This window comes from Arachis hypogaea, chromosome 13, assembly GCF_003086295.3.
Source record: "Arachis hypogaea cultivar Tifrunner chromosome 13, arahy.Tifrunner.gnm2.J5K5, whole genome shotgun sequence".
In the NCBI taxonomy this organism is placed as follows: Eukaryota; Viridiplantae; Streptophyta; class Magnoliopsida; order Fabales; family Fabaceae; genus Arachis; species Arachis hypogaea.
Genome location: NC_092048.1, coordinates 6387675 through 6412928, shown reverse-complemented (window position 1 = coordinate 6412928; position 25254 = coordinate 6387675). Strand labels below are relative to the sequence as shown.

At 28.7% G+C, this 25254-nt stretch overlaps 4 protein-coding genes across 4 annotated transcripts; 3 read left to right on the top strand and 1 right to left on the bottom strand.

Moving 5' to 3' along the window:
• Positions 1–2564: 2564 nt before the first annotated feature.
• LOC112735722 (uncharacterized) lies at positions 2565–4185 on the top strand. The gene is made up of 3 exons (XM_025785235.3): positions 2565–2709; positions 2850–2993; positions 3475–4185. Exons 1-3 carry the CDS (start codon positions 2629–2631, stop codon positions 3799–3801), a joined length of 552 nt encoding a protein of 183 aa, XP_025641020.1. The 5' UTR covers positions 2565–2628; the 3' UTR covers positions 3802–4185.
• A 1412-nt stretch (positions 4186–5597) lies between these two features.
• LOC112735721 (protein SHORT-ROOT-like) lies at positions 5598–6875 on the top strand. The gene has a single exon (XM_025785234.2). It carries the CDS (start codon positions 5598–5600, stop codon positions 6873–6875), a length of 1278 nt encoding a protein of 425 aa, XP_025641019.2.
• A 12844-nt stretch (positions 6876–19719) lies between these two features.
• Positions 19720–23386, top strand: LOC112736798 (uncharacterized). Its single transcript, XM_025786398.3, has 4 exons — positions 19720–20853; positions 21136–21444; positions 21799–21890; positions 22192–23386. Exons 1-4 carry the CDS (start codon positions 19912–19914, stop codon positions 23060–23062), a joined length of 2214 nt encoding a protein of 737 aa, XP_025642183.1. The 5' UTR covers positions 19720–19911; the 3' UTR covers positions 23063–23386.
• Positions 23387–23654: 268 nt separating this feature from the next.
• Positions 23655–24587, bottom strand: LOC112732498 (putative disease resistance protein At4g10780). The gene is made up of 2 exons (XM_025781244.1): positions 24515–24587; positions 23655–24457 (listed from the first exon to the last, which is right to left on the bottom strand). The coding sequence occupies exons 1-2, from the start codon at positions 24585–24587 to the stop codon at positions 23655–23657; spliced, it is 876 nt and encodes a 291-aa protein (XP_025637029.1).
• Between the last annotated feature and the right edge of the window lie 667 nt (positions 24588–25254).

The following is a 25254-nucleotide window of genomic DNA, read 5'->3' as shown; positions in this document are numbered from 1 at the left end:
TACTATTGTGATTGTAGTTTTGATTTCTCCAGAAATCACAACACAAGTTGTCTCCCCTCCTCCTGATTCTCCACCAGGTAAGAAAAAATTTGAATCCTCTAAATTTTGAATTTTCACTTGAAAAGATAAAATGTGATCTCCCACGCTTGAATGGTTTCTCTCTCATATTTTCTCTCGATCTCACCTATAAAATAAATGGTAATAAGAAATCACACTTTATCTTCTAAAATAAAATTCAAAATTTAGAGGATCCAAATCCGACAAGATATCATGCCAACTCACAAATTATTCATCATTTGAATCAATTTAATTTTATTTAAAATGAATTGAAATGAAAATGAAATATTACATTTCAAATAAATAATGTTGTTTTACAAAGAGAAAGAACTCAACACTTATGGTAAAACTTATTACAAAAGAAAATATAAAAAGAAATAAAGACAACTAATGGACATACCCTTAAGAAATACTTAAAGGACAAAAAGAATTTTTTTTATATTTTTAACATATTAAATCATTTTAATTCCAATCAAATTCTGTAAAAGAAAAAATTAGGGTTAGTTTAATGTTACAAATGTAATAAGTCAATTTTTAATTTTTATTCATTTCGAACAAGGAATTTGATTTTAAAATAAAATAAATTTCAATTTCATTATATTTCAAACACCCTAATTAATAGACTTTAAGCCTATTGTGATTTCATCCAGTATGTTAATATTCATCTTGGTTTATGATTGATCTATGATATGAAAAATTTATGCAGGTAATGTGTCAGAACCAATTAGACCTAAAGACAACACTGTAAGAGTGGACCCATCTGATAACTTCAAAAAATATAGAGGAGGCTTTAACATCACCAACAAGCATTATTGGAGTGTAAGTCTCTCTTTTTTCTTTAATTGATGTCTAATATATCTTCATTCCTTATTAACAAATCAGTTTTGTTACATATTAACTTAATTAATTGGATTCTTAATGTTTGTAGTCAGTTGTTTTCACAGGAGTATATGGATATGCAATTGGGGTGCTATGGCTTTTGTGTGGAATTCTATGTGGACTTTTCTTCTTAATAATAAATTGTTGTTGCCAAAGTTTTGGTGGAAACAAGGGTTGTGATCTTTTACCAATTCCTCTGGCCATTTTGCTACTCATAATAGCTATGTAAGAATATATCTATTAATTAAAAAGTTATATATTTTTAGTGTTTTAGTGTTTTTACCTTTTAGTGTTTCTTTAAAAGTTTTAAATTGATGGAAGGAGGGACATTAATGATTATATTTCTTTCGCACCCTTTTAAGTAAGAGTCTCTTTTTTTGAATTGGTGTAAAATTTTTACGGGTGTAACAAAAGTCAAACTCTAGACCTAATCTTTGAGTAATAAAATTTCTAATACTATATCATAAAACTATTTTTTACAAAAGTTTAAACCGACAAAAAAATTCCATAAATAGTTATATTTCTAACCATTAGTATCACATTTTACAAATTCAAAGTGATGTATGTGTATGATTCTTGTTGTTGTAGGGCTGCAAGTGGGTTAGTTCTTGCTGGAAGTGCAAAATTCCGTTGTCATGCAAGTAGTTCAGTTAATGTTGTAATCAATACAGCAGATAAGGCATCAGGTATTATATTCAATATAACAGGAGCATTGAAAGGCATCCCAACTGAATTGGTGGATGCTGATATTGCTTCAAAGCTTAACACCACATCTCAGAGATTTGACACTGCTGCTCAAAATATCACACAAGAAGCTGCCAAGAATAGGCACATCATCAACATGGCTTTAAAAGCATTGTAAGTAGTGTTTTATGCACTTACTTGTCAACTCTCTGAGCATGATTCATTTTAGTCTCTGACATTTTAAAAATAGTATTTTAGTCTTGTGATTACAATTCTGCTAATGTCATACGTATTATTTCGTCTTGACATATCAGCGGATTTATAATAACAGGACTAAAATGACCAATAGAATATAATATTTTGTACCAAAATAAAAAATTTGTGTCTATCTTTCTTTAACATGAAAAAATGAATAATGAATAGTGAATTGCATATTTCAGGTTTATTTTTAGCATTGTGACTGTAAGCTTGAACTTGGTTTTTGTAATATCCATGTCAGGTATGCTTTATTGGTAAATAATCAACATCTAATCATCTATCTTAGATTTCATACTAATAATTGAAGGAATTCTTCTGCATTAACTAGACATGAGTCTCATAAAAATGTTGGAATTTTCTGTAGAGCAGTTTTTGGAGTACTAAGAGTTTGGAAGGCACTTTACCTGTTAGTAAGCCAAATTGTATTTTCCTTGCACCTTAGATGTTTGTGAATTTGCCTATACATATATAAAGCTAAAATTTCTCATCTTCCATGATTTTGTTGCTTTCTCTATAATTTTCACAGATTTGTTGTGTTGTGCTGGTTGCTGACAGTGATATGCTGGATACTCTTTGGAGTTTATTTCTTCTTAGAAAAGTAAAACAAAATTCTTTAGTTTATAATTCAAATTTCTTTTCAGTTTCTTTCTCAATAGCTATTAATTTAAACTATTTTTCAGATTTTCTGATGATACATGCAATGCTCTATACAATTTTCAAGAAAATCCCTACAACAACAGCTTAAGTTCCATGATACCCTGTGATGAATTGCTCTCAGCAAAACCAATTGTATCTGAGTTTAGTTCAGGAATCTTCAACCTTGTCAATGAGGTAAATTATATTTTGCATAATCTTATACACCAATTTCTTCTTTGTATTATGAGCAAAAAGATTATTTTCATATCTCATGCAATGAACCAAAAAATGGTAGAACATAATATTATTATTTACTTTTTTTGGTACATCTGCAGGTGAATGGAGGCCTATCAAAATATCAGGGAGCACTCTTACCAAATCTACCAAATATATGCAATCCTTTTTCAGCACCACCTGATTTTTTATATCAGCCATGGAACTGCTCACCTGATTCTACTAAAATAGGAGATATCCCTGAGGTATGCCACAGATAATAACAGAATTATATTCTTTCCATAACATAATATCTGTTACTCTAAAAAATTAGTATATTTGGATACAATTTGGAATTAGCATTCATATATATCAAATTACATGAATGTACCAAAGTTTTAAAGAGACATATTTGTGGATGAAAATTAAACCCTAAAGTGGCCCTCCACTGTGTGCACTAAGATAGTCCCTGAGACCCATGCATAATTATGTATCTGAAATTGATAAAAGTGCACCATGTTAGTCCCTTAGTCTTTTTCCATCAAGTGACTCACCACCCGTTATGGACTAACATGGTGCATTTTTGCCAATCTCAAAAATGTAACTGGTGTAACTGGAATCTCAATGACTATTTTAGTGCAGGCGACCAATCTCAAGTACCACTTTGGAGTTTAACTCAAGAAATATCTACTTGGTTAATTACATGACTTTTCTATATACTAACAACATAAACTTCATTGACAAAAGGTATTGAGGCCTTATACTTGTTTTGGTGATGAAGATGCAATCTGTGGCAAAGAAAAGTTCATACCAGGAAGTGAATATGAGGTGATTAAGGAATACACAAGTTCAGTTCAGAATCTATTGGATGTGTATCCTAGCATTGAAAGCTTGTTAGGATGCCAATTAGTGAAAGATGCATTCTCTCAAGTGCTTCAAAAACACTGCAAACATTTGAAGAGATTTAGTAAGGTGACTTGGGCAGCAATGGTGTCTCTTGCAGCAACCATGGTGCTTTTGGTTGTGTTATGGACTATGAAAGCTAATTATCATGAGCATAGTCATCAACCTTAGCTTAAGATGGTTCATTACATGTAACACATTTTTACTAATTAACCCTCACTAATCAAGATCATTAATCAAACATTGTTTAGAATTAACAAACATTAACTGAAGAACAAATTGGATATTTAGTACTTTGCAAGACAAGTCAAAGTCAACCATGTTGGATTGTCTTGCAAAGCCATGAAATGTCCAATTTGACCTTATAGATCAGTAGTGTCACACAGCTTCTCAAGAAAACTGTATAGGAATGAGGTGCAGAGACTTGTACATAGAGAAATTGAGTTTTCTTTATTCTTTTGGAAATGGTAGACTTAAGGGGTGATAGATTTTTTTTACAAGATTCTTACCCCAAAAATTTCAGATGTGTAATATGAGAATCATCAAACAATAATATCAGGTTAAGAAAATTAATTTCTATCAAGATTCATAGATAAGTTGCATTTTTATCAAATTGCATTATATTATTTACTTTATTAAATGTGTCCATGTAATTGTATCAAAATCCACACACACACACTTTATTATAACATTTTTCATTATATATTATAATTCTGCTTGTGATCCTTCTTGGGATGATATAATTAACCAAGGTCAAGTTGTCAACCTCTGCTGGCATGCATGTATGTGTCTATATATGCAAACATATGTGTAATTATTTATGAGAATATAGGTTACATTTAGATTCACATTTTATCACTGATTCCTCAAGGGAAAATATATTTGAGACTCTGAGAGATAATACAATCATTAATGCAGAAAAAAAGAAAAAAAAAAATCCGATATACAACCACAAATGCTACTCAAAGTTTGGTAATAATATTATATTATGTATGTATGTTCTGCCATGCTTAACACAAACATTATGTTCTTATTTTATCAATGTCTCTTATTTGTTTGCATTCACTTAGAAATATGCTGTTGTTTGTTATGCATGTTTTCTTTTAGAATGATCTGATTGGCAATTTGGCATGATATCCATTGACTTATGAAATTATGTTGATTGTGATGCTTCCAAGGAAAACTGTGTGATAGATTAATTTAAACACATCATTCCAAGAAATGATGGTTTCCTTTTGTTATCCAACTCTAGCTACATATTCTAGATTTCCATTACCACACCACACATATTTCATCTATTAAACAACCAGAGCTAGCAAGCTATATTCATATGACAAATAATATTTGCACCACTTTTTATGTACATCTTTTTTTAGATATAAAAAACAAACTTTCCTCTCTTTTGTCACTTGTTATTATTTACTATAGAAGAGATGCTATAATGAATAGCTTGAATTATTCACCACAATATTAATGGAGGGCGTGCAATTCAGAGCATCAATTGTCCTTGGAAACATTGAGCCGCAATGAACTTTGTCATTAACTCTTGTCATCACACCTTGTGTATGTATCTGGTTTTTATATTAGATTTAATTTGTGCTTCCCTCTTTTCATCATCACATACATCACTCTGTCTAGATAATCTTCAACAACATAGATATATACTTGTGATTGATAATAAGCTAAATGGCACAAATATACTTATTTATTACTAATACTTAACATAATTTTCCTATATATATAGCAAAGTTATTATCCAAATGAAATAGCAATAACACCTCTTGACAATAATGATCCCTATATTATAATTTCCAAACTCTATATCATATAGCAAAGAAAACTACACTTATCAAATCACTTTACATTCTGATACTGTAGCAGCCTTTTCAAGTTAGTTGCTAACTCCAAAAGAATTTCCTGAAATTCACTACCCAATTGAATAGTCTCAATCAATCTAATGAACTATGATGACTAGCAGCTCTTTAAACTCAGATGATCCTTGTTTTGATGGTGATGGAAAATGGGCCACCAAGCTTCTTAGGGAGTGTGCTAGAGCAATCAATGATAGAGACTCAAGCAAAATCCAACACCTTCTATGGATGCTAAATGAGTTAGCTTCCCCTTATGGAGATTCTCAGCAGAAACTAGCCTCATATTTTCTTCAAGCTCTATTCTGCAAGGCCACTCAAACAGGCCAAAGATTCTACATGAATCTAAAATCAGCATCTGAAAAGAACCAATCTTTTGATTCAGCAAGAAAAATGATACTCAAATTTCAAGAGGTAAGTCCATGGACAACTTTTGGACATGTAGCTTCAAATGGTGCAATCTTGGAAGCCTTTTTAGAAGCAGGAGGAGAGAAAAACAAAAAGAAAAAGCTTCACATCATTGACATAAGCAACAACACTAGCACATTTTGCACTCAATGGCCTACTTTCTTGGAATCCTTGGCTACTAAGAGTAGTGATCATGTTGAAACTCCTCAATTGAAGCTGACAATTGTGTTGGTGAAAGAGAGCTTAAAAGGGTCAGTGATGAATGAAATTTGTCAGAGAATGGAGAAGTTTGCAAGGCTAATGAGAGTGCCCTTTGAGATTAACATGATAAATGGTGTGGAACATTTATGGAAGGTAACAAAAGAAGAGTTAGGAATAGTAGTTGAAGAAGAAGATAATGATGATGATGATGAGGTTTTTATTGCTGTGAACTGTGTTGGGGGATTGAGGAGAGTTGAGGAGGGAGAAAGGGGTAATGTAATTGGAATTTTGAAGTCTCTTAGTCCAAGAATTGTGACAATTGTTGAGGAAGAAAGTGGTGGTAGTGATGATTCTTGCATCACAAGAAATGATGATGATGACTTTGTAAAATGCTTTGAAGAGTGTTTAAGGTTTTACAAGATTTACTTTGAGATGTTAGAGGAGAGTTTTCCAACAATAAGCAATGAAAAGTTAATGCTAGAGAGGGAGTGTTCAAGAAACATACTTGTTGATTTGGGTTGCAATAATAATAATAATAATGATAGTGATCATAATAAAAGGGAGAGAGGAGTAGAGTGGTCTATGAGGTTTAGGGAGTATTTTACTCCAATAGGTTTGAGTGATGATGTTGTGGATGATGTTAGGGCATTGCTAAAGAGATATAATAGGTCAGGGTGGTCATTGATGTTGCCATCATCAAAAGTAGAAGGAATTTACTTGAAATGGAGGGATCAACCTGTTCTTTGGGCTTCAGCTTGGAAACCCTAGCTAGCTATATAGTTTTAGCTCTTGATCATGAAGTTGAGCTAGATATTATTTAATTTGATTTATTGTATTATTATATTATTTTATTGTGTTAGCTACGAGTTTTGTAGCTCAAGTTTCTTTAATTTTAAGAATAAATTATTAAATTTATTTGGTGTTTATTTCTAATTCTAATTAAAATCAATATATATATATATATATGTTACTTACATGAAAATATATAGCGAGGCTTTTTTTTCCTGTAACAAAAATATATAGTGAAGCAGTTAATTATATGAGTGATAAACGTTCACCAAAACAAAAGAAAGAAAAAAGGAATCATGACAATAATAAACAACATTAATATTATTATAAATATTAAAAACTAAAAAGGCAACATAATCGTATCTTATATAAATATTTCTTTAATTTCTATGAACAAATTAGTTTTCCTGTTGATCCTAATTATTAGTATAGTATACAGTAAATAATTTTCTAGTGTCTTTAAGTTTAGTGATCAATTTGTCCAACTTATCTTTTATAATAAGTATTAAATATTTAAAAATTATTTATTTTTATACTTTTTAAATTAAATGTTAATTTAAACTATTTTTAGTAAATTAGGCCATCTATCTATTCATGATAGAATTATACTACACATACAAGTTTTTTTGGTTTACGAGTCTTACAAGTTGGGTCAAGTCTAACAAAAACTATACTCACCTACTGGAGTGTGATAACACGTGCATCACTCAACCGTTTCCAAAGCGCGCTCTTACTCACCATTATGGAAAGACGCTTCTTCTTCTTCTTCTTCGCGTTCTTCCTTCTCCTCATCCTCTTTCTTCTTTTTCTCCTTCTTCTTTGTGTTTTTCCTCCTTTTTCTTTGCGTGTTTCATCTTCATCGTCATTTTTTTATTACTGTTGTTGTATTTTTTTCCCTCCTCTTTCTATTGATTTTGTAATATTATGTATTTTTTTTTTCTTTGTTTGATTTTTTCTCCTAAGAAGAATTATAAGAAAACGAAATAAGAAGATGAGGAAGAAATAAAAAATAGTAGAAGATAAGGAGGAGGAAGAGAAAGAGTTTTGAATTATGTAAAACTTATCAGAATAAAAATACACCCAAAATTCCTTAAAATACACCCAAATTTACTGTAAATACAGAAAAAATATTTTCTCTAATGCTGCATTTTCTTCTTCTTTTTTTATTTTTTTCTTTCTTTTAATTAAATGAATGTAAGTTCATCCTCTTCCAAGTAATTTTGCAACATTATGTGTTTTTTCTTCTTCTTTATTTAATTTTTTTTGTTTTTATTCTTATTAAGAGAGTAAAACAAGAAAAAATTTGAGAAGGTAAAACAAAAAGAAAAAGATGAATAAGAAAAGAAAGAAGAAGAAAATGTTGACGATGATAAAAAAAAAGAAGCAGCAGAATATGAGGAGGAGGAAGAGAAAGAGTTTTGAATTAGGCAGAACTTATCGGAATAAAAATACACCAAAATTTCCTTAAAATACACCAAAATATCTTCATGTTACACCCAAATTTGCTGCAAATACAGAAAAATGTTTCCTCTAATACTGCATTTTTTTCTTTTTTTTCTCTTATTTCTTTCTTTCTTTTAGTTAAATGAATATAAGTTCATCTACTTCCAAGTAATTTTGCAGTATTATGTGTTTTTTCTTCTTCTTTGTTTGATTTTTTTTATTTTTGTTAAGAGAATAAAATAAGAAGAAACTTGAGAAGGTAAAACAAAAAAAAAAGATGAATAAGAAAAAAAGAATATGGTGATGATGATGAAAATAAAAGAAGAAGCAGTAGAAGATGAGAAGGAGGAAGAGGAAGAGTTTTGAATTATGCAGAACTTATCAGAATAAAAATACACCCAAAAATTTTTAAAATGCACCTAAATATCTTCGTGTTACACCCAAATATCTTCGTGTTACACCCAAATTTGCTGCAAATAAAGAAAAATGTTTCCTCTAATGCTATATTTTTTCTTCTGAATTGAACCACACCTCAGCCACTTGATTGGATTCAAAACAATAATCAATTTCGTTCTGGTTCAATTAATAATCTGAATCTGAATTATTAATTATTTTCAACAACGAGATAACTGATGATGGAGGAGAAAAAGAAAAAGAAAGGAGGAGAAGAAATTCCAAAGAAAAAAGAAGGAGGAAGAGGAGGAGGAAGAGGTAGTGTTGATGACGACGATAACGAAAAAGAGGGTGCAAGAAGAAGAAGAAGGAGGAGAAGAACGTGCATTAATTGTGTGTTTTTGGAGAAGCGCGTGAATATAAATGCGCGTGAATATAAATGATTTGTAAAGACTTGTATGAGAAAAATGTTTGTATATGAAGAATAATTGTTTATAATATATAAAAACTGATCCCAACTTTTTTCACAATAAATTTAAATCATCTTTTCTTTACTAATGATGTCACGTCAGTAATTCTAATGACTTAGCAAAAGATAAAAATCGACCAATCACCATTTAGTAAAATATTTTAAAAAAAATTAAAACAAAAAACTCTTATCTATTATTATTCAATTGAAACATCAAGTACTAATTAAATACAATAAACATATATTAAAAGTGTCATAATAATAATAATTATAAAAAAATTTAGTTGCAAATATTCAAATTCTACAACTTATATATATTAAGACTCTTACTACTCGCCAATGAGTAATAGCTCAAATGGCATAAGTCTCCACATACTCAATTAAGAGGTTGCGGGTTTGAGTCTCCTATCTTTGGTAAAAAAAAATGACTCTTACTACTTTTCATTTCTTAATTTCTTATACCAATTGTCAAAATTTTCTTAAATTTAATATAAAATTTTTATATATTTTTTATTTTCATTCATTCATTTTCTTTAATTATTTACCAAAAAAAAAAGCATGAAAAGACAAAGTGTAACTTAATGCAAATCAAAAAATGAAAAAAAAAAACATACAATTTTATATAACTCTAATATAAATAATTTATGTCTTTTTTAAAAATAAATAAATTTAAAATTCTAAAATAATATGTTCTGTAAAATATTTTTAATATAATATTTATTAAAATATGTTATATAATATAAATAATTTACTTCTTTGTGCATTGCGCGAAACTCACTCTAATTATATATAGAGTCTATGCAAGCACCATATACTTTAATAAGATCTATTTGGCTTTTCAAGTCCAGTTATTTGAATGAGAAAGTTTAGGTATTTAGTATCAATAGAAAAAGTGAATAATTCTGTATTATTAGATATAATCTTATACTATTAAAAATATTAATAATGACTAATTAACTACAACAAATTACAAAATCGGTTAGACTCTAACACTCTTCGATTTGAAAAGCATAATAGGGTGATCGCTTTCACCTTCGTCTTTATTTATTATTAGTGGTCTTCGTAGGGCAGCAATTATTATTACACAGTAATAGATAATGGTTAAAAAACAACTTTTTTTTTCTTTTTGAGATTTAAATTGGACTTGACTGCTATCGTTTAATTAATAAAAAATTTAAAATTTTATTTTAATAAATATATTAAAAACTTAATATTTGTGTATATTTTTTATAAAATTGATTGCAACATAGAAGCAATAATCTGAAATTGATTGCAACAAGTCAACAACTATGGTACTAATGTCCAATCGATGGACCATTTGAATTTAATTTTATATCGAATAAAGTTACTACCAATAATTGTTTTTTTTTTTTTTATTTGCAAAGGGGTCAAAGACCCAAAAATAGAAAAAGAAACTAGTGAGGAATCATCTTAGGATGCTTAATACCAAGAGCATCTGCCATTAGAGCTGTTGTCAAAAAAAGCAGGGGAAGAGGAGAAGCACGATAATCCTAGTAGAATCAACTGTGTCTTCTTGGCAAGCACATCTGCACACGCATTTCTCTTTCTGTAGATATGGGTAATGCGCACATTTTATGGATGGACAATGAGAAATTTTAGACCATTTTCAATAAGAATTTTATCTTAATTTTTTTTTATAATTCACTTGTCATAAAAATAATTTCACATCATCTTTTGTATTATAAATAGTAAATAAAAATTTAAAGTATTTTTCTCTTCTTTATTAAGAGGAACTAATTTTAATTTTTATTGTAATTCTACTTAATTAATTAATTAAAATAAATAAAATTAATGTAGTTACTTTTTTTTACAATAATATTATTAAAATTTATAAATTCAAAAATAATTTATTATTAAAAAATATTAATATTCGAAAAAAATTAATAACTTTATATATAACAATATACACAATAATATTTACAACGGTTAGTTTTGTAACGTAGTTAATTAGCATTTTAAATTTCATAAATAAAAATAAATAACTCATTAAAAAATTATTTAATAATGTGTAAAAGTTAAATTTATTTTTTATATAAACAAATTTAATTAATTATAATTTAACATAACAATATAAATAATATTTAATATTAATTTAATATAATTATTTATTTTAAAGATAATTTGTCACATCATTAACATTCACAAGTCTCTCTGAAAAGGGACTCCTCCTCGAAACATGAGCAAGAATCCAATTTCTCTCCTTTCCAACTGTTGAACCTGTATTATGTCAAAAAAAAAAAAAAAAATGAAACGTCGGAAGACTCTCTCATTGAAGTTGCTCTTATAGCATACATATAGTGTTCCAATAATTCTTACAGTGATGTAGTTCTGCATAAATTAAAACACACAAAAAAAATCTATCTTAACATATTTATTATTTTCATATTCCTATTCTTCAGATCTTCTTCTTCCTTCGAACATTTTTTAGAGTCATTGAGAGAGTTTTCAGAGTGTACGACGAGTCCTATTATACACTATTTGTTATTACCAATAATATGTATCATTAAGACATATATTAGCTGAATTTTAATTAGCTTTTTTACATTACAACAAAATAATATTTTTACAACGGTTTTTTTATTGCTTAATAATGATTGTTACTGTTGCTAAATTTTTGTGACCGTTAAAATTTTTTTACCAATTTGAAGGTCGTTAGGGGATATAGTGACAATTTTAGACCATTATTTATAAGAGCGTCACTAAATTATTTGTGACAGTTTTAAAAGTACAAAATCGTCAATAATTTATAATACTTGTTAGAATATTTTAATGCTATATTTAGTGATGGTTTAAAATCGTCACTAAATTACTAATTCATATGTCTTTTTATTTTTATTTTTAGTAATTGTCTTAAACCGTCATAATATATGTAGCAACAATTTAAAATCGTCACTAAATTATTAATTTCTGTGACATTTTTTTTATATTTATTGATTGTTTAAAACCGTAACAATATCTCTAGTATTAGGTTTATCATTTTTAAATATTTATAGTTGTTCAAAACTACCGCAATCTTTTTAGCATCAAATTTTTGTTTTATTAACTTTTAAAAAACCATTTTTATTATAAATAACAATTTACATGTATACAAATACTATAATATCAAAGATTTGTTTCATTTTTAAATATCTTTTTGTCTAATTATATTTTATCTTTTTAAAGTCAAAGATGATAAGAAGAGGGAGATAGAAGCACAATATAAAATCTCGGTTCTATTGAAATATATATATATATATACAACGGATTAATTACTACAATATGGATATTTGCAATGTATGTATTTATATCTAACCTAAACTCTTACTTAAAGTAGTATATTTAACTATATTGCTTCCAAAATATTCTAATTTAATTTATCATCACCGTTTAATTTTTTATTATTTAACATAAATTTTGGATTGATTATTGATCCAGTTTTTGAACCGATGCGGTCACTGTCTAGAATTTGGTGGCTTCAAAATCAGAACGAAGGGGCTTGGCTTTCTGTGTCGGTGGCTCATTAATTAATTAAACATGTGCTTGAGTTTTAATTATTATTTATTTTATTGTTTTTATATTGAATAAACTAATTGGTAAACAAAATATTAGAAGGGAAAAATTATAGAAAAACATATAGTTTTTTAAGAGTTGGTCTTTACGAAGTACGGATACTTTTGCTGAGTTATCGTATCCGTAGGTCGGATACATTTCGAACACAACATTCATTGATATTTGTCTGACATATATGTCTACTATATCCAATCGCGTCTTAATAAAAAATAAAAAATTTTCCCAGATATGTTTAGATACGCTTAAATAACATCACGTGTTAGCATATTCAGTTTTATTCTTAACATGTATTTTTAAAATAAGTTTATAAATAATATATATTATTATTTATTAAAATAAAAAATATTTTAAATACTTTATATAACTTAAAAATGACATTAAAATTAGTTAAAAAATTATCTTATATTTGGTTTAATTACTCTGCTGGTCCCTATAGTTTCGCAAAATTTTCAATTAGGTCTCTATACTTTTTTTTCTTTTAATTGAGTCCTTGCACCAAAATTTTTTTTAATTGGGTTCCTACACTTTTTTTTCCTTTTATTTAGGTCCATGTACCAATTCTTTTTTTTTTAAGTTGGGTCCCTATAAAATTAAGCCAATTACTACTAAAAGAGACTTAATTGAAAAAAAAATTGGTGTAAGGACCCAATTAAAAATAAAAAAGTATAGGGACTTAATTGAAAATTTTACGAAATTATAGGGACCAATAGAGTAATTAAACCTTTATATTTTAATATCAATAAAATATCAAAAATATCATAATTCATCTAAAATAATATACTTTATATTTATATGTTGTGGCTTGTATTTTCGTGTCTTATAAAATTTTAAAATTTATGTACTATATTTATATGTCCCATATCATATCATATTATGTCTCGTATCTATGTCAATATTCATGCATCATAAAAACTAATAAAAATTATGTGATCACTACTAATTACATGATAATCTTTTTTGGAGAAGAAGTTGTAGATTTTGTGCTAATTATTTGGATTTATTCATTGTTTTTTAAAACTAACTAACATTGACCTTTTTCCACTTAAATTAATCACTTTTTTCTCTTTTAATGAGTGTGGCGTAGAAGCTTAAACTTTATACTTTATCCTCCATTATATTAACTTTCTTTCATAGCTAGTGACTACTAATAATTGCAACCACTGCATCAAATTAAACCAAAACCAAATTGCAATTACAACCACTTAATATAATAGTTTAATTTCATCATTATTTTATATGTAGCTGATTCTCTATGTTTCCTCCAAAGTGGAACAATTTCATCGACACAGAATCCCTAATTATTAGGTAATCAATCATTAGCAATAAACCAAACCAATTCGCCAGCTAGTTATTTTCTTGTGTGCTATCTGAATCTGAAAGGCACCATGTTCTAGAGAAAATAAAGGTGGGGAATAAAGTGATTAATTCTTTCTAATAATTTGAGTTTATTCTTAATGAAATAGTTTTTAAGTATCTTTTTACATGTTTATTAGAAATTAATAACCAAATCAGTTACGTGTTTGTATGAATTTATACATATTAATTTATATATTTTTTAACTAAATAATCAAATTTATTATAATAGTATCAAAATTTATATAAAGAATTAACATTTCTAATACATTCAATACATTAAAAAATATAAAATATATATTTTTTATAATTTTTGTTGGTTTTTTATTCCTTACAATTAAGATTCCTTTGCAAAAATCGATATATTAAGAAGAAAAATACTATTGGTATATCAAATATTGACATCCGTATAAATATATATTATTAATATATCAATATTATTAATTAAGGGAGCTATTTAGATAAAGACGTTTAAAACGTCTTTTTTTAAAAATATTTTTTAGCAATTAAAATTTAACATATATAATCGATTAAATCATGTTATTTTTGTTAAAATTAGGCCAGACAAATTAATTTAAACGAAAAAATTGTGAATCAAATCTTGAAACTGATCGACAATAATATATTTATTATAGAAAATAACTAAAATATTCCTATTTTATATATATATATATATATAAATTTTCAAAATCTTAAATTATAGTCCTTTACTTCTTTGCAGTCGTCGGATTAGAATTTAGAGTTTTCAAAATTAATATATATATATAATAGGAGTAATTTAGTCATTTTCTATAATAAAGGTATTGTAGTATTTTTTATAAAAAATAATATTAATTTAGACTGGTTCAATATTTGATTCACTATTTTTTCGATCAAATTAATTTGTCTGATCTAATTTTGACAAAAATAACATACACGATTTTATCGATTATATGTGTTAAATTTTAATTATTAAAAAATATTTTAAAAAAAATATTTTAGATATTTTTATCTGACTGACTCCTATTAATTAATTATATATGTAGTTTAATTATTTTATAAAAAAAAAACACAAAAATAAGGGAACGTGTGAGGGCAAAGGAGTGCAAACTGGTACGTAGCAAGATGTAATAGGACGATTCCTAGTTTGTTACATTATATTTTTATGGTTTATTAGGTTTTTACTTTTGAAATTTATTTTCACAGTTTCAGGCTTAAGATTTGGGATTTATAATTTATGATTTAGAATTATAATTTAGAATTTAAAATTTAAAATTTAAAAAAAGAAAAGTGTGCGTGATTTGATTTAAAAGCTTTTGAATTTGATTTGAATATAATTTAGGAAAATATTTGTTTGAATATTATTATTGTATATGTTAGGAATGATTATTGTATATGTTGGGAATGATTTAATTAGTTTGAATATGTTTTTATGTTTAATATTATCTAATTTTAAAATTTTATGTTGCCATCATCTTTCTTAACAAGATACTTCAAAATAATAACATAAAATACAGTTATCATTAAGAAAAAAGAAAATATTAATTACGAATTTTCAAAATAGAAATTATTTTGTATATATTATAAGTGTTCGAAATTTAAATTTTATCTTGTATATATAATAGTTTATTAATTAACAATAAATTCTTAAAATTTTAATTCATAATAAATTAATTCTTAACCTACTAAATTTAAAAATACTGCCAAAAAAAAAAAAAAAAAACTTCTAAGGTAAAAGCATTATTAATGGTTGTAGCATCTATTCTATAAGTTCCTTCTTTTGTAGCAGTTAAGGACTAATGACTAATGAGTAGCACTTCAATTTCATTAAAAAGCACAAGTAATGGAGAAAGGACACCAAGATCTTTATCTGCGTACATAAAAATTATTATTTGGCTTAAATTTACAATTGATTGATTGTATTCAGGTAGGTGTAAGGTCATTAGAATATATATGTCGTGCAATAATGAATAATGTTATCCTCTCCCTCCATAAATAAGTGTCATTTTAAAATTAAAATTTTAGCTTAATATTAATATCTATCAGCAGCCAATAAAAATTTGGATATTGTCTTTCTTTTTTAGCATAAATAGCAATTGTTGATTTTTATTCGATGCATGTATATCTACGAAATATCAATACTAATACGAATACAACACACGATACAACATAACAGATACAAAACACATCTAATAAATTATAACTTAAATGGCATAATCTTTTCATATTTATCATATGGAGACATAATATAAATATACTGTATTTTTCGAATGAACTGTAATAATATGCTTATACTTTTTTATATTAACGCACAAACTAATTTTTATAATATTTTTATTATTTTTAATTAAAATTCAATTTTAATACATTATCAATGTAAATTAAAATAATTTTATATATATTTTTAATTATATAATATCACGTCAATAAAAATAATTACTTTATACATTATTAATTGTGTGGCCATACCTATCATTTAAAAAAATAAATATAATTAAACAATTATATATATAACTGTCATTATATTAAAATTAGATTCTTTTAATTATATAAATTATTTAACATAATTTTTTATATTAATGAATTACAATATATACTGTTTTTCAATTAAAAATAAAATATATTTTTGTTCTTAAAATATATAGAATTAATTTTATATCTAAAATATATCTTATAAAACACAACAATTTAAGAAAGTCTGAATGATTTATATTGTATCCAAATTTTTTTAAATAAAAAATATAACAAGATCATCTATTTTTTTTAATAAAATTAAAAGTAAAACTCAAATTTATAATTTTTAAATAAATATAAAAAAATTATATCATTTAAGTTATAAAACATCTAATTATTTGTCCTGGCCATTATCATTATTACGATAGATGACTAATGCTACATGGAAATGCATGATACAATAATTTGCATTGTTTTTCTAAGAACCACATGTGTAAAGGTATTATTTCAAAGTTTCTATATATTATTATATTTGTACGGATTTCAACGGAATTTTTACTGTAAAAGATCTACTAAATTATAACATATGGTATACCTTGGAGATCCAGCACAACATTTTTTTTCATTTTTATTTTATTTTATTTTATAAATAACACTATAACCCGAACATTATTATTTTGTTCTTTAATTTACACCAGCCAGCGTGACTGTGCACATGCACATGCACATGCAAACTGCATATATAATACAAACATTTTATAAAAATATTATCTACCATACTTATTATGCAAGCCACAAATATTAGGAAATTTTTTAATTTTCTAGTACGTACTCTGGAATTAATATTAAAATATTTTTCTTATAAGGATATATGTATCACCTTTTTAAGTGTTTCCAACTACATAAAAAAAATTAAACTCATTATTACTATATATTACTTGTTCTTAAAATATGTTTTAATCTTTTACTATATATTGGTGAAGTGGTGCCAGTTTTTTTTTTTTTTCTTGATAGTTTATATTAGCTGAATTTCATAGTTTTCAATAATTTAATTTTTATGTGATGCCCCCTCTTTTTTTTTATGTTAATTTCTTATCCAGCCAAAGTGAAAGTGTGGGTCAGGTTCGTCATTATTTTTGTATCAGTTCAAGTGCATGTGTATTGTTTTTATGTGTTTTTGGGACATTGACAGATCTTTTAATCAATAATAAATACAAATATACAAAGGTTTATTATTCTTCTTATATATTTACCCATGTGAACTGAAGTATAATAAATCAAATTAAATGAGATATTATAGCTAAATAATTTAATTACAATGCATGTTTTCATTATTATGTGCAGCCATAAGTGGTGTAAGTATAATGCTATCAATTATTATATCATTTAACAGCTATAAGTCTAAAAATTAATAATACAACTTTAATTTATAGTACTTTATAGTTTATATCTAGTTTTTTTATAAGTTTTGGTAATATATCCAAAGTACATGAAGAAAACATAAGGCTCCAATATAATAATGAAGGTAGATTCTATAATGGAGTTGAGTTGTGTCACTTTCTAATTATTTTGCTTGCTGATAAATGAAATGATACCATAATGAAGTATACAGTACTCCAACTCCAAGTCATTTCCAATCATTTTACCTTTTTTTGGACTTTTGCATGGAAGGAAAATTTGTTTCCATGTAAATTTTAGAATTTTTTTTTTCAAATAAATAAGTAATTCACCTTTTTAATTACTTTTTATGATAAATGTGGATAATTCATGAATATTTTACTTTTCTACTCTATTTTATATATTCAGCACTTATATAATTCAAACTATAATTATTATTAGATACGATAAATTATTATTTTAGTTCTCAACGTTTGAGTCAAATTTTAATTTAGTCCCTAATGTATCAAATGATCTATTTCTATTCTAAAAATTTTAAACGGTTTAATATGGTCCTACTTTGATAATAATAGTTAATAAAATAAGTGACGTAGACAATAATAACATATTAGTTAAGTCATATCTTTTTTTATATGTTAGAAAAATATAACCCAAAATTTCTTATAACACTTCTTCTCCTTAATTTTCTTTTTGTACAAAACTCCAAATCCTAACCATGCTTAAAAGATATATATATATTAATGATTGTTGGTAAATCAATTTTATTTACATACTGAAATAAAATATTATTGGCTCTTCAACATGTAAATTGTTTGTGTTAAATTTAATGGTGGGACAACATTAAACCATTTAAAATCTTTTTGGGATTAAAATATGACGTTCAAAAGTTTTTACTACTGAAATAGAACGTTTGAAATAATAGAAATCAAATTAAAATTCATCCCAAACATTAAGAACTAAAATAATACTTTAACCTATTACATAATATCTTACAGTTTTTTTATGGAGAGAGTCAATATTTATATAACTAGTATTTTCAGCTCTTTATTATTATATACAATTTTACAAGCATAATTAAAAATAGTGTATGTACTAAGTGGGTTCTCCTTCGCATGTCACAGCTGTAGGCACCCCCACTCATGAAAAACCATGTAGTATACAAATCTCTCTTCATGCTATGGTTGGCAAATTCTTTTTCATATTAAAAGCTGCTACCAAAACCATAACTTTTCCAAATGTGATGTGTTTCACAATGAACCTTTTTTATTTTACTATGATTAAGACCATACTTCTGAATAATAAATATAACAATAAGCAAATTAGTCTGCTTCTTGTTATAGATATATAAAGGTTATTTTAACAGATAATTTTCGGACTTAATTTCTAAGAAATAAATTTAGAAAAAAAAATAGAAACAGATATTAGATCAATATCTTTTTGTCTTTAGAATTGAAGAATTTTGTATTTTTATTTTTGTCTCCACAATCTAACGAGTATTTATGTATTTCTAATGCCACTAAATATTTTTGTAAATACCCAAAATTAAACAGCATGTTATTTTGTTAGAGAACCTACTTTTTTTTAAATTAACAATAGGTCAACAAAATAATAAATGAACAAAGATTTAAAAAATAAATAAAATATTGACTAATTATTAGTAAAAAAAAGTTAATTTATAATAATAATAATAATAATAATAATAATAATAATAATAATAATAATAATAATAATAATATTGGTGCAAAATTTGATGTAAAAATTCCTATCTATGCAAATGTGAAAACCCCAAAGGCCAAAGGTCACACATTTTTTTTTTCTCTTCAGATTTGGTACTCTATACTCTATAGGAGTTACCATTTTCTTGGAAACAGCTTCAATGGTTCCTTGTTAAATTGTCCAAAATTGGTTCTTGAATGTAAATTAGTATAGTGATGCAAATTACTGAATCCATTATCAATGGCAAATCTTGTTCCTGGGGTGCTTTTGAAACTGATGCAACACATGAACACAGATATCAAAGTTGGTGGTGAACACAGGTCATCACTTCTTCAAGTTGTGAGCATTGTTCCAGCACTTGCAGGCACTGGTGATGATCTTGATCTCTTCTCAAACCATGGATTCTACCTAAAGGTCTCTGATTCATCTCATGCAACCTATGTTTCTCTTCCTGATGAAGATGATGATCTCATTCTCAGTGACAAAATCCAACTTGGCCAGTATGTGTTTGTTGAAAGGCTTGAACCAGCTTCCCCTGTTCCTATTCTTCATGGTGTTAGACCTGTCCCTGGTAGACACCCTTGTGTTGGAACACCACAAGATATTGTTGCAAATGCAACCAAAAACAACTCACCTGGATTGTTCCTTGGCAAAGGTGCTAAGGTTGATATGAATAACACTGGTTTTTGTTCTGGTAATGGTGATGCAGCTGAGAGATCAAAAGCAAACCCAAAGTCTTATGTTAAGAGGGAAAAACAGGAAGAGAAGAAACCAGTGATGTTTGGTAATGGCAGGTCTAAATCTCCTATGACAAAAACAGGAGGAGATACTGGTGTTCAGGTGAAGAAGGAGCCATTGGCAAGATTGAAGTCCTTGAATTCAAGTTCAAGGTCTGTTACTCCTTCTTCACCAAGTAGTTGCTATTCACTGCCTACTTCTTTTGAGAAGTTTGCAAATGGGGTGAAGCAGCAGGCAAGTATCAAGGGTGCCCGTGGGGGGAGTTCTCCCAACGGGAAGAGGATTGTGATGGGGAATCCAATCAGGAATTTGGTTCAGGGAATTGAGCTTGGTGCTAAGGTTCTGAGAAAGAGTTGGGAAGGGAATATCATGGAGGTCAAGACTAAAGAGACACCTAAATTAAGGGCAGCCAAGTGTGATCCTAAACAAGAAGTTCTTAGTTCTGTAAGTATGATTCACAAATCACAACACCTTTAATGGATTTAATTTCATAGTTTCCTTCATTTGGTTCATTCAAATGGATATTGAATGTTCTGCTATATGGTTAGAGTCTCTTTGCCTATGTTTGGTTAGCATCACAGGACAGAAAATATGGAGACAATATTGGTTTTCCCTCGATTATCTCATCATCTCCATATTTTTGTCCTTGGATGCTAATCAAACAACACTACTTTGAGATAGTCAATCAATAAAGTATGTTTACCCTTTGATTTTTTGGTGCTAAAGACTCCTAGGAGAAGTACTTCAAGTGAAAAGTTGGCCTCTAAGGAAGAGGGTAAGATTCAAGCACCCACAAAGTCCTCTAAGGAAGAGCACAAGGCTCAAACATCTACAAAGAAAGTTAGTGCTAATGGAACCGTGGAGGAACAAGAAAAGTCAAGCAAGCCAAGAGTTTCCATTGGAAAGAAATCATCTGAGGTTTCTAAAACTGGATTCCCTGGGAACTTGGTCAAGGTTTTTCCAAATAGTAGAAAAGTGACAGATGCAAGTGTGCAATGGTCTTCACTCCCCTCATCAATTGCAAAGCTTGGAAGGGTATACTCCCTTGAAAAAACTCCTCATTTTCTAAGTTTAGTTTCTTTGGCTCTTGTAGCTCTGAATGTGTTTATGTTATGCAAGTACTGTGGAGTGCTGAGGATAACTGAATGCAATATTCACTTGCAATTTTTCATTACATCCTTTTGAATTTGATTCATTTACACTCCCATTTGTCCTTTTTGCAATGTTAAACAGACAGGTTTTATACATCATGTGATTGAAATATAATTTGATTTCCAATTCTGAAATAGTAAATGGTAAATTTGGTTTATTATTATTGAATCCTTTTGTTTGGGAAAGAAGTTATGTGGCTTTTAAGTCTTATTATTTATACTTCTTCATGTGTGACAGGAAGTGATGAGGAACAGAGATGCAGCACAGATGGCAGCAACAGAGGCTTTGCAAGAGGCTTCTGCTGCAGAGAGTTTGCTACAATGTCTAAGGTATGAATTTAGTTCAGATCTTTAGATCTAGTTTTTCTTAATATTGATAGGTTTTAGATTGTTCATGTACACTGAAATCAAGATATATTGGTACTTGTAGTAACTTTATTATTTTAATCTATTGAAGCAAAGAACATCTGTAAGATATGAAAAATATAGTCACAGTAACTTGTATTATACTCCAATGAAGTATTATATAAAATATTTTGACATCTTCTCTTCTCCTTTCATGATGATAACAATCCAGCAATGCATCATGCCAAGTTTTTTTGACACACTTTTTGGTTGATTTTTATGTCAGTTTATATGCAGAACTAAGCAATTCTGCTAAAGAACAAAACCCGCAGCCCACGATAGAGCAGTTCTTAACTCTTCATTCAAGCCTGAATAGTTCACGAACAATTGCTGACTCGGTATCTAAACCAATTCCAGATGCTTCATCTCCGGATTACGAAAGTAGCACAATGGAAGAAGCACTAAAAGTCAAATCACATATACAGAAACTTGCAACTTCATGGATCCAGGGTGCCTTAGCCACCAATCTATCATCCTTTTCTGTCTACAATCTAGAACCTCAGCCATCCAAGCTTCAAGCTTCAAGCAATTCTCGAAATCAAAAGAACATCCTGGGAAGTAGTAAGCCAATGTTGATCCTTGAGAATTCATGTGAAGACACTTCGTCAAAATCTCAAGGTAAAACTCGCCCTATTACCAAGCTTGCCTCGCAAGGAACTCCACGAAAATCAGTCGATGGGTTAGCAAACGGGCACAACAAGCAACTAGTCCAACCTCTACCACAATGGACTAAAGGAAATGGCCTTGATGAGGTGGTTAATTTGGCTGACATGCTGCAATTAAGGTCAAGAGACTGGTTTCTTGGATTTGTTGAGAGATTCTTGGACACTGATGGGGACATTAGTTTGTCAAATAATGGTGAAATTGCGGGCATGCTGGGTCAACTAAAGAGTGTGAATGATTGGTTGGATGGGATAGGATCAGCGAAGAATGAGGGAGAAGTGCCATGCCAGATACCAGCAGAGACAATTGAGAGGTTGAGGAAGAAAATATATGAGTATCTTCTTACACATGTTGAATCTGCTGCTGCTGCGCTCACTGCTGGATCACAACCGTCACTTGAGATCCAAACAAAAGAAACAAAATCCAAAAGGTGAAAAATGATTGTGTAGCTGAGATTAAGGTATTCATTCTTTTTGGTGGCGTGGGACTGAAGTTACTAGAAACCTGGTACAGGGCACGGTTCATTTCGATATGGACTTAGATACTTTCTGTAATTAAAATACAAGTATTTCTTTAGAGAGAATTTGTCCATACTCCATACCAAAGATGTGTGTAAGAAGAAGAAGGATTCTTCTCATTGTGTTTTATATTGTACATAAATCCTACATGGGTTTGAGGTATAGATGGAGTGCTAATAATTTATGAGGGAAAAAGAAAAATGTTGAAAATGTAAGTTGTGATGCGGATTTTTTTTTTTAGTTCCTTCCCTCTTTTTCCTCCTTCTAAATTAATGTTCGGATGACATACAAATTGAGACATTTGAAGATATAAGCAATAATAATGATCTCTTTTTTCGTTTGTCTTCTGCTTTGAACATGTCATGAACTGAGATTTAAGGAAATAATAAGCTATCACCTATCTTCATTTCCTATAGTTTGAGTGAAAATCCAATAACAGCTCACATGAGTATTTTATTTACTCTCTCTCTCTTTCATGTAAAAAAAATTCGAACTACACTTCCTCTGTCTAAATAATAAATAACGAACTATGATGATGAACTCTCAAGTTTTTATTCAAAGAAACTAAGTCCAAATCAGCAGTCCATTCCTGCAAGTGAGGTGTTTCCCTCAGTCTTTGATCACATCTCACTATGCATCTCTGAGATTCTTTCAGTATATGACATGCCATGTTTCTCATGGAATTCTGCATCCTCAGATACCTTTTATTTTCAGACAATAAAGAATGATCTTGAAGTTGATTCAGTATGGAATGCCCATCATCATAAATTTCTCTCAAGCTCCTTCCATTTATGGCTCCACTTGTAACAAGCTTCATTATCATATTATCTCTAGTGATATCAGAGTATGATGCACAATGCAAGAGACAATTTTGCAAGCAACGATCCATTAAGTTATCATAGCTCAGTTTTAATATTTTGAATACCTCTTCTTCCATCTCTGTCCCCATCTCCAATCTTCCGAGTTTATTCAATGCATGTCTCCACTGTTGAATGTTATGAATCCCTTTCATGGTTCTAGCCATTACACTGATTGCAAGTGGTAAACCATCGCATTCCCATGCAATAGATTCTGCAATCTTTAATATGTTAGGAGGAAAGGTTGCAGGTGTTTTGTCTTCACCAAGTCTTAAAAGAAATAACTCCAAACCTTCACTGTGACAGAGAGGATGCATTGTTATTATATTACTTGTGGGACAATCCATCTGTTGAAGCACATGTTTCAACCGACTTGTTAGAATCAGTTTAGAGCCATTGATTCCCCAAGGAGGGATTCCCACCTTTTCCAGATCAATGAATTTCCAAACGTCATCTGGTTATCCAACGCAAATGATGAATTCATAGGAGCAACCGAGCAAGGGGTGCTTACCTCCCGGCAAGTTAATGGGTTCACTAATACTAATTGGATGCTCCATTGAATCTCCAAATAAGGCATCTGCCATTTCAAGATCAAGTTAAGACTTTTATACTTCAACAGAAGTTGCGTAAAAAGAAAACTAAAGCAGTGAATCCAGTTACATATAACCATATTAACTCGTCTAAAAGCACTATAGTTTAAATTCACACAAATCTAAAATGAGCTCGGGAATGCATGAAAGGACGTATAAGATATATAATCATTTATTTATACTGTTACTTATCAACTTAAATTATGTGTAATTTATATAATCAACCAACTTAAAATTTTAGTACAAGTAATTAATTTCAAGAAACTATCACTTATATTAAGAAACCACTCCCTTATGCTAATTTTTTTTATTTTTGGTATGAGTATTGCTAGGGAACCAAAAGCATATCAGCCAAAACCCAGTCAAATATGTCTGGGCTGGGACCAATAGCCCAATGCATATTAACACCATCCAAAAATGACTCAGCGTAAACCATATTCACCCTCCCCAAAACCCTACCTCCTTTCACCGTTTTACCACACAGAATTTGAAAATCAGCTACACCCGCGTCACGCCTCCGGAACCATCGCGCAACTCTCTTCCCTTTCTTCTCCAGAGACCGCGACGGCGCTCTTAGCAGTTCTGGTCATCGCCACTCCACTGAGGCTACGTGAGCGCAACCCTCTTCCCTCAACTAGCCAGACGCTTCAACGCCGTGCCT

Coding starts and splice junctions, on each gene's coding strand:
- LOC112735722 (XM_025785235.3), top strand. CDS start 2,629: ATGATACCCTGTGATGAATTGCTCTCAGCAAAACCAATTGTATCTGAG. Junction 2,710..2,849: donor TCTTCAACCTTGTCAATGAG/GTAAATTATATT, acceptor GTACATCTGCAG/GTGAATGGAGGCCTATCAAA. Junction 2,994..3,474: donor AAATAGGAGATATCCCTGAG/GTATGCCACAGA, acceptor CATTGACAAAAG/GTATTGAGGCCTTATACTTG.
- LOC112735721 (XM_025785234.2), top strand. CDS start 5,598: ATGACTAGCAGCTCTTTAAACTCAGATGATCCTTGTTTTGATGGTGAT.
- LOC112736798 (XM_025786398.3), top strand. CDS start 19,912: ATGGCAAATCTTGTTCCTGGGGTGCTTTTGAAACTGATGCAACACATG. Junction 20,854..21,135: donor AACAAGAAGTTCTTAGTTCT/GTAAGTATGATT, acceptor TTGGTGCTAAAG/ACTCCTAGGAGAAGTACTTC. Junction 21,891..22,191: donor AGTTTGCTACAATGTCTAAG/GTATGAATTTAG, acceptor TTTTTATGTCAG/TTTATATGCAGAACTAAGCA.
- LOC112732498 (XM_025781244.1), bottom strand. CDS start 24,587: ATGGCAGATGCCTTATTTGGAGATTCAATGGAGCATCCAATTAGTATT. Junction 24,458..24,514: donor ACCCATTAACTTGCCGGGAG/GTAAGCACCCCT, acceptor TTGGATAACCAG/ATGACGTTTGGAAATTCATT.